Source organism: Momordica charantia (genome assembly GCF_013281855.1).
Source record: "Momordica charantia cultivar OHB3-1 chromosome 4 unlocalized genomic scaffold, Mcharantia_2.0 BLBB01000004.1, whole genome shotgun sequence".
NCBI classification, from domain to species: Eukaryota; Viridiplantae; Streptophyta; class Magnoliopsida; order Cucurbitales; family Cucurbitaceae; genus Momordica; species Momordica charantia.
The window spans coordinates 7481343-7491438 of NW_028275162.1; the positions used below are offsets into that span (position 1 = coordinate 7481343).

A 10096-nucleotide genomic window follows, 5' to 3' on the forward strand; every position below is an offset into this window, starting at 1 on the left:
AAAATATTAGATATTAATGTTTCAAGTCATTACCTTTTGGTGGAAATAAATGCTTAAATCAATCGTGGTATGCTCAAGTTAGTAGTTAAATTATCAAAAATAGGATTTAAGCCAAACATTTAATTTAATGAACTAAAAAATATTAGATATTTAATGTTTCAAGTCATCACATTTCGGAAATAAATGCTTTAATCAATTGTGGTGCTCAAGTTAGTTGTTAAATTATCAATTTAGTATTTAGGGTTGGTGATTAGTATGTTCTTACTCGAGTATTAAATGTCTCTAATATTAATAAATGTAAATAATGTGTTCTTATTCGGGTATTAAATACTCGTCAATATGTGAACATTTCCATCATCATTTATGTGTGTCCATAAGTTCGGTATTAACATGAAGAGTAAATTGATATTTTCGATAGTCCTCTAAAATAATCTTAAAATATGAAAAATATAAATAAAATATCACTAATATATAGATATTATCAATCATTTTCAACTCATTTTAGAAAGATTGAAATACTTATTCGTTAATTAAAAATGTTTTACGAATTTTTTATTTTTATAACTTTTCTAAAAATATCTATCAACGTCAATATTTTATTGATAATTCTATCGATATTTCTATGAAATGAAGACTTCTACATTTTCATTAATATTGACATTTAAAACTTCGACTCTTAATTCATATATTTTCTGCCTCCAGTCAAAGAAAAACCATGTTTGGTAAGAAAAACATTGACATTTAGCTTATTGAAAGACTTATTAGAGTAATTTAATCCGCTAAAACAGTAATCTAACCTAAAGATATGAGTATTAAGTATATAAATCACTAGTAAAAATATTAAAGATAAATATTTATGTTTTGAATTTGAAAAATAAACACGCATTAAATGAACCCTTAACTTCATTCTTGATGGAAAAGATAATATCTATGTCAATATAGATTTTTCAATTTTGTGGAAACATTGATGGATATTTCTAGAAAAAAATATAAAACAATTTATAACAAAGCTTTAAATTAACATATAAGTATTTCGCGTTTCTATTTTTGTGATACTATAGAAATGTCGATACACTCCATGTCGAATCCATGGACATATGAAAATATTGACATATATTTAATATCCTTATTATCCAATAAAATCAAGGTGTCACATGTCGAAGGCTTGCCCAGACACATGGGTCTGGCAAAGAAAAGAACCGTAAATAACTAAGCGCACCGGGCCAACTCCTGAGTGCACCTGTAACAGGGCTGAGCGTACATGAACATCCCATACAGAGGACAACTAGTGGGCAGTGTGCTGACACCCTGTACCTAAACCGGGATACGTCTCAAGAGGCCACTAAGGATGCGACATACCACTCCCCTGTCTGCCTCACACATGAGAAACCTCTCTCTCTCCATATACAAGGAAAAGAGCCCTAACAAAGGTAAGTCATATTTCTCTACACAATTTCTTGTGAGGATTCGACACAAGCTCTCAAACACACCTCGTCCTTGATATTACTATCTTCTTCTCTTTTTGCTTCGTACCTTTTTTTAATCCCAACTTAAATTATAACTTAAGTATTCATGTGGATAGAAAAAGTACTAAATTTCTATGTGCAGTCAACCAATCAGAATTTAAAAGATGAAGACGCGCATGACACAGTGCACCCAAAAATCAGCATCAGCAACGTAATCAACTATTCAACTTAAATATTTAAAAATTTAAAACAACTAACAAAATTAGTAAAAAAAATGAATTTTAATGTCTATACTTCTTTACAAAGAACATTTTCAAAATCCACACAGATTTACCAAAAAGCACTTGCGTTCAACTCATATTTACCAATTTCCATCCCTCGATCCTTTCAAACCGTCGTCTTCTTCCTTCAGCTCTCAGTTGAAGCCCACCAAAATCCACTCCTCGTCTTATACCTTTCCGCCATTTTCTTCAACTTTTCACTTTCTCCTCCATTCAAGTTCCTCAGTTTCCTCCGATTTCTCTGACGCATTCAAAGCCATGAGCAGATTCAGCAGATTCGAGCTCATCGAGCCCTACTACTCCCGCTACCCTTCGCTTCTACTTGCTGAGGCCGAAACCTCCATTTTCGTCCCAAAACCTCTCTCATTTCCCTTCCAATCTTTCGCCGATGAAGTGCCTGACTTCGATTTCGCCTTCGACTTGCTCAGCCACCGCCCTGCCGCGTTCGACTCCTTCACCGATCTGCTACAGATCGACGAGGCGCCGTCGTTTTCGTCCTACAGCCGGATTCGGAGAGTTGAGAGGTCGAGAGACGAGGCTGTGCTGCGGAGACTGAGCGATCGGGTTAGTGAGCTTGAGGCGCGGTTTGATCGGCTGACTACTGCGAGGGTTAGCGGCTATGGCGATCGGAAGTACACTTGGACGAAGGAAATCAAAGGAGCGGAGAAGCACGGCGCTGATCGTAAGTATAAGCTGATAGCTGAGATTAAAGACGGGAAGAAGAACAAGGAGGGCAAGCATGGTGCGGTTGTGCAGAACTACAAGTGGACTGCGGAGATCAAAGGAAAGGATGAGAGGGATCCGGTGGTGCGGAAGTACACAGTGGAGGTATCGTCTGGTTATGGAAGTGAGAAAACAGAGAAGAAGGAGGAGAAGAAAAAGAATGGCAAGAAGGTGGAGAATGAGACGCGTGTGGTTGAGATTGAAGACAATGAAAATCAAGGAGCTGTCGTTTTAAGACAGGTATTATATCCAACCCTGCATTAAAAATCTAGTTGTATTCATTGGATCTTATTTTGTTCTATTTTTACCATTTTTTTCTCTCCCGGAAGTTGGTAAAAATTATATGAACAGCATACAAATTTAGATCTACTGCCGTATGAATTTATTAATTTGTCACATCAGCCCTTTTGCACTTCAAGGTTGAACTTAGCAGAAAAGACAATCGCTGTTTTGGGTGATTACTTTAAGAATGTAATAGAGAAGAAAAGATGGGGAGTTTTTGTGGCTTGGAAATGTGGTGGGGATGGAATTTAGAAGCCCCCCATTAGACCCCACTTATGATTGATTAGGTAAACATTTAAGAAATATCACTTTGATATGAAACTTCCTAAATATTAATATTTGATTAATCTTTGAACTTAGCTCCACATTTAATTTTCGTAGTCTACAGTTTCAGCTCTGTTTTCAGTCAAGTATTAAAAATGCACACAGTGTAGAATGCCTGGAAGTTAGTTATCGTCGGGAGGGGAAGGAAGCTGGGTTGTGTGTTTTATGAGTATCAGCAAGGAGTGAGGTCTTTGCATAGTGAAGCAAGGTATTTAGAACAGGGAGGTTGAATTTCTTGTTTCCCTTTTTATAAAGCATGTGGGCAAAGCAGAATATAATGAAGAATGCCAGGAAGGAGCGAAAATGAAAATCAGACACATTATTTAGGGATGTCTTGTGTAGTTTTTCAATTGCAGAATTTCAATGTCTTGCAGTTAAAGGAAATGTATAGGGAACTTACAAATTTTGTTTTTGTGGTGTAAGGCCTTTGCCAAGAGAACTAGAGTTATTGAAAATAAGAAGGGTAAGAAGAAGGAGATATCTCCTCAAGATGCAGCTGTTATCATTCAGTTGAGCTTCAGAGAATACTTAATTCACAGGTCAAAGGTTCTTCGTGCTCTTAGAGATCTGACAGTTGCCAAGACAAAGTTGAAGGAGATCAGGGCATCCTTCCATAACTTCGCTTACAGTCAGCGACTGGCTCGGGATGCAGAGGAGCGTCAGAGGTTCACTGAAAAAATAATTGTCCTGCTCCTTACTGTCGATGCTATTGAGGTTAGAATCACTCTCGCTCTTTTCTACTAGTAAGTCAACACATGAAATATACGTTTATTGGTCAATTATATTATAACTATAATAATTTTAATCAATTTTAAAATTTTGATTTTTGTTATACAAAATCATACATAATTAAACATATCTTATCATCCATCAGCCATGAAACAACATCCAATCTTATTCCACTTTTTCTTATGATTTTCATTAAATTTTGTATTGTTGCCAACTCTTATTTCAAAATGCCACTTTCAACATGTGTAAGACGGTGGCTTCATTCCAACTCTATATTATCCTGTTACTTCAATCAGATTAAAACTGTCACAATTGTAAGCATTAATGGGTATAATCCAACATTATAGATTAATCTTGCATTTCTCGTGGGTGCACTCTCAATTTTTTTATAAGCACTGTTTACTCTCGTTTGCTTTCCTTTGGTTTTATGGTTTTGGATAACATTCTCGATTCAAAGTGTAATGCTCTTGGGACCTTTAGTCTCGCTCTTGCTGCTTTACTACAGATTTCATTAATCCTAAACTAATTTTATTTTTGAGAGCTTTGACTTGATCTTAATCTCTCGCTTTACCACAGTTATTTCCTGCTTTTGAAATGGTAACAGTTACATCTTGTGGATTTTTAAATTTGCATACTTCCATGCTATAGATTTCTTCTTACACTTTCAGTTGATATGTTCTAAGTAGATTTACTCGTGCATTTCCTAATTGATTCAGAACTTTACTATTAGTATAATTTATTTTGTATTTAAATTACATAAAAGTTTAATCTTTGAGGGATGATTGATAGGTAGAAAGAAACGAAATTAGAGTTTTGATAAAGTTAAAGAAATGGTGCTGTGTTTAAGACTACCCAGTAGGAGGGCTTTTCTCTAATTCCTTCTTTTGGAAAGGGGACAGCTTGTCCGTTTGTCTTTTAAGTTGTTTTATGGTTCGCTGTGGCCTTTCAAACGTATCTCCCGTTTCTTATTAAAAAAAAAAAAAGTATACAACAGTCTAGTGTGGTTTGGTTTGTTTCGATCTTCGACTTGGAAGAAGAGGGGACTTAACAATGATTAGACTCTGTAATATCAAACCAAATTTGTTTGAGTCGTTTGCCAATTCTTTTTTATTTTTTCCTCAATCATTCTGAAACACAAGAAGTAGTGTTCCTTATTCATATAAATGAAAATATTTTCTAAACATGATATTTATAGGAATCAGTGATATTCATGGGATCAAATATTACCAAAATTTCTTCATTTCAGTACAAATATTACTAGAGCAACACAATTAAACAAAAAGGAGATTATTTTGATGATTACATTACAATTTATAGCTGCATCATTCTGGGAATCGGTCATGATGATGTTTCAACTATAAACTCAAACCTTTTCTGTCAGATATGATAGCTTATATCAATGTGATTTATACAGATTTCAGAAAAATGTTATACAAGGGACTGATGCATTGCATTTTTGTAGGGAGCTGATTTGATGGTGCGAACTGCAAAGAGGTCAATGATAGACGAGCTAGAAGCAATGCTTGATGTTGTCGATCCACAACCTATCAAGAAATCGGTTTCCTTCCGGAGGAGGACGTTCGATATGCCCAGTGGAAGCATCAATAATGAAATTGCAGCTGGTGTAGCACAGGTAGTCGAATTGATTGATCAAGCAGAGAACAGGGTCAACGCTTTTGAATCTGCTGCATAAGGAGATGTGATTTCTCATAATATTGCCTCTTTCGAGTTCGAGTAAGGTTCTTGCAGACGATGAAGTGGCTTAGTTGGTGAGATATATTATGCATTCGGTATGTTTTGGTCTAGAACGGAGCTTTTGATTCTGAGTACTGACGTTCTTCAGTTTAGTAGATGGTTGTCTTTCATGTGCTTGTGGTTGTGCTTTTGCCTGTATGCTTGTAATGTGTCAAAACCTATACTTTACCTAATCTCCCTTGTGGATTGATTATATGATATCTATGTTGTATGAACCCTTTGGACTATTTTCTTCTGTTGTAGTTTTTCTCTCATTCTACCTGGACTCTCATGTTACCCTTTCGAGTTGTAATTGAATTAAGAAAATCTGAACCTAACTTTATAAGTTTAGGTTGATCATCGAAATTTGTGTTGATTTATCCTCTGAACTTAATAGAGTTTCAATTCGTCCTTTGAACTTTTTATTTTGGTTCAAAATCAAATAAGTCCATGAACTTTATTGTTTAAATGTTAGGGTGTGTTTGGAAGTGATAGTAGTTTAAGTGATTTTGAAAAAATAAATTTAGTATAATTGATTTTCCAAAATCGTCATCCAAACAATGGCAAAGGTCACTCCCAATCGCATCCTTAATGTGACATGTTTGAAGGACAAAATATATTTTTGGTCTTTGAAGTTTGAGTTGAGATATCTATTTGATACTTGAAGTTTTGAAAGATATTTTTAATCCTTTGTGTTTGAAAAATGGGTCTAAATAACTTCTGAGTTGAAATTGACTGACAGAATAGGTGAAGTGAAAAATTTTTAAATGTTGCATCAATTTTTATTTATTGTTTTATCTCATGGCGTTTTTGCTTTTTATTTTTCAACTTATTATTCTCTCCTTTCTCCTTCTCTTCCCCTTCTCCACCTTCAGCAATGTCCTTACTGTCGCTGCATCGACCACCACATCCTTTACAGATCATGTCGTTTCAGATGGAAATGATAGAGGAAGGGGGAGAAATGGAGAAGGGAAGAGGGTCGGTGTAGCAAGCGTCTAAGACAACAGGGAAGCGTGGCAGTGGAACCTATGGAGGAGGAGAAGGGAGGAGAGAGAAAGAAGAGAATAATAAAGAGAAAAAAAAACAATGTCATTAGATAAAACATCAAAAGTTGACATATCATTTTAAAATTTCAGGAACGAAAATAGACACCTAACTCACGTGTAGGGAGAAAAAATGTATTTTGCCATTATTTGAACTAAGAGGGGATTAAGGTTAATTGGATAAAAAAATAAGGGTTGACAAGTTAAGGAAAAAAGAAACCCCCTAATGGGAGGGAAATTTGAATGTGTGACCCCTCCAATAACTGAAACTGGATAAATGATCCCATTTTTAAAAAACCTAATTTGTGACCCCATATTCTATTAATTAGGACCCCTTTCAAAATATGACATAATGAAATTACCATTGTACCCCTATTTTAAAAAAATTCATCCCCCCCTCCCCATCCTTCGTCTCGGACGTTTCGTGGCACTCCCATCCCATCCCAAGTAAAACCCTAAACCCCCATCTCGGAGAATCCCCGTCTCGGAGAATCCATTTCGCACTCATCCATTTTTTCTGAAAATCATTCTTTCGCACTCATCTGTAAGCGTCTGATTCATCTCGGAGGCTGCAAGGTTAGTTTATATCTTTTACAATGTAAGAAAGGTGCTGTTCTTTGTTGTATTAGCATGACCGGCGCTATCTGAAGCGACCGTATAGATTTAGGTTTAGTTTGACGTTGTCATTGTAAGAGAAAAAAAAATCCCTCGAAGGCTTCAATCTCGGACTCTATCTCGTATTCAATCCCGGACCTCAGTGGTCCGGGATTGAATATTGCTCGCATCCAAGATTGAAGCCTTCGAGGTCCGGGACTGACTCTCATCTCGGACTTGTCCCGGTCCGGTTCGGTCCGGGATGAAGGTCGATCCCGGACACGTCGCGGTCCTGTTCGGATTCGAGATGAGATGCAGATTGAATCCAAGATTTAATCTGCCTCTCATCTCTGACCCGAACAGGACCAGGACGTGTTCGGGATCGACCTTCATCTCGGACCGAACAGGACCGGGACAAGTCCAAGATGAAAGGCAGAATGAGACAACTCAAATCTGACTCTCATCTCGGACTTGTCCCGGGAGGAGTCCGAGATGAGAGGCAGATTTGAGTTGTCCCATTCTGCCTTTCATCTCGGACTTGTCCCGGTCCGGTTCGGTCCGGGATGAAAGGCAGAATGCTGTTTTGTTTAGTTTTTTTTTTTAAGTTCCTTTGTCACTTTAGCTTAGTCTGTATCTAATATGTTTTATTTCAACTTTGTTATGAACCTAGAATGGATTTGAGACTCATCATAGATCGTAATGACTGGTTTCCGGCCACGTTGATGAACCTTGGCCATGTTGATAAAACCAGTACTAGGATTAAGGTCAGGCTAACCCCAACCTAGTTAGACATGTTTAGGCAAACATGTTTCGGTCCTATTTTGGACATGGACGTTGTTTTCAACGGTCCATTGATCCATCACCTGTTGTTGAGAGAGGTTGAAGAGCCTAGACAGGACGTCATTAGCTTGACGAACTCGGTCGGCGTAGGTTGAAGATCCATCACCAACTGGCCGGGGGCTACGCAAGCGCCATTATTCGTGGAAACTGAAGGGTATATACACACCAACCGGCCGACGTAGGATCACCGTGGATGCATATGACCCAGCATGTCCCATTCCTCCACAGCTGGACGGTCGGTTCCAGACATGGATGGATGACCCAGACACCGATGGACGAACTCGGTCTACTGCAGCTGGCTTACAAGGGAAGGAATGGTATCGCGATCTACTAGACCCTACTGTCCAATTGAAGGACGAGGTAAGTACCTCTTATTCCACTATCTAGTACTACATTTGTCAATAATATTCCAATATCAACTTGTATTTCTTAAATGCAATAGGTAGTCGATGCTCTCGTCCTATTTACGGCCAAAAAGTTGGAGAAGTGTGTACATCTGTGTTGCAAAAAGTTTGCGATAGGCGACGTGCTACTTTCGGTACAGACTTTTTACCAATTTGTACTAAAAAATACTATTTTAATTATCTGTGTAAGTAATATCATTTTGTACTTATTGTACAGACTCTGCTGAACCGAACAGACGGTCCGTATGTGGCCATGAAACCAGGGGTCCTGTCCACGAGAATCGAATACCCCTGGAGCCAAGAGAATACAATATTTCGGTATGTGTTCGGTAGGCAGTCGAACCAGAATGTGGCTTGGACTGAAGCAGACATTGTGCACCCCGATCAACATAGGTGGAAACCACTGGGTGATGCTCGGAATTGATCTTGTGGAAGGTGACTTAACCGTATGGGATTCACTCCACTAGATTCACTCGAGAAGGAGCTGAAGCCCATTTGTACGATCCTACCTGCGGTACTACATCATGGCGGGATATTTGCATCACGACCGGACCTGCCGGTGGTGCCATGGAGGGTGTGTCGGGTTCGCACACCCCAACAGAGTAACGCCACAGATTGCGGAATTTTCTGTGTACGCTTCTTCGAGTACGATGTTATCGGGTCAAAGCTGGACACTTTGACCCAAGATAGTATTGTATTTTTTAGGCGTCAGTACGCTGTACAGATGTGGGCGCGCCGTCCCATTTTTTGAATATTTATGGAATTTCGATATTGTCTTTTGTAATTCGTATTTCATTCTCGAAGCATGATACATGAAACACACAATAATAATACAATCCAATCCCCATAATAATAATAATAGTAGTAGAACACATAGAGTTGCAAATGCATGCATGTATGGTTGGTTTCTTGAGATACAAGTTACCTTGTCAATTTCTTTAAAATCCACTTCATACATGTTTAAACAGAAGCATACATCCACATTGTAGTAAGGGGTTCATTACATGTTTTGCGATTGTGTCCCCACGCACCACAGCGACCACACTTACGTGTTTGTCGTACCTCGTCCGTAGAAGGAATCCTAGTTGTCTTCCTCTTCCCAACTCTTGGAACAGTCTTCGGTGGTTCCACCGGTATGTTGACAAATTCTGGCGAACTGTTCCATGTCGAGACGTGTCCGACTGGAAATATGGGTTCTGCATAAGCCAATATTCAGGAGTTCGTCGTATATGCCTCGTCGCAGAGACTGTATGGATTTATATTTCGCATCGTCGCCGCCGCAATAGCACGAGAGCACGGAATCTTAAAGTAATCAAACTCCCGACAACTACACGTCATAACGTTCAAATCAACAATCCCGTCAAGGTTGCCATCCCGTACCTGGAAATGGAACTAGTCAATGTTGTCTACAACGTGTCTCCGCGCACTATCTGAATATTCGGCATACATGTTTTCTGCGTAGTCAGACAATGTGGTTGATCGGGAAGCTGCAAGCGTCCGTCGATCATAGAACAAATTCTGTAACTTACCTCTAATGTGGTCAAGTAAGGCGGTAACCGGCAACTTACGGGCGTGCCTGAAGAGGGCATTTACAGACTCTGCGATATTTGTAGTCATCTGTGTGTACCTCAATTGAGTTTGGAAACAACGAGCCCAATGCTCCTTCCCAATATCGT

General features: G+C 38.4%; 1 protein-coding gene across 1 annotated transcript; it reads left to right on the forward strand.

Moving 5' to 3' along the window:
• The first annotated feature begins 1820 nt into the window (after positions 1–1820).
• On the forward strand, positions 1821–5787 carry BAG7 (BCL-2-associated athanogene 7). The gene is made up of 3 exons (XM_022286299.2): positions 1821–2710; positions 3500–3790; positions 5268–5787. The coding sequence occupies exons 1-3, from the start codon at positions 2006–2008 to the stop codon at positions 5496–5498; spliced, it is 1227 nt and encodes a 408-aa protein (XP_022141991.1). The 5' UTR covers positions 1821–2005; the 3' UTR covers positions 5499–5787.
• Positions 5788–10096: the final 4309 nt, after the last annotated feature.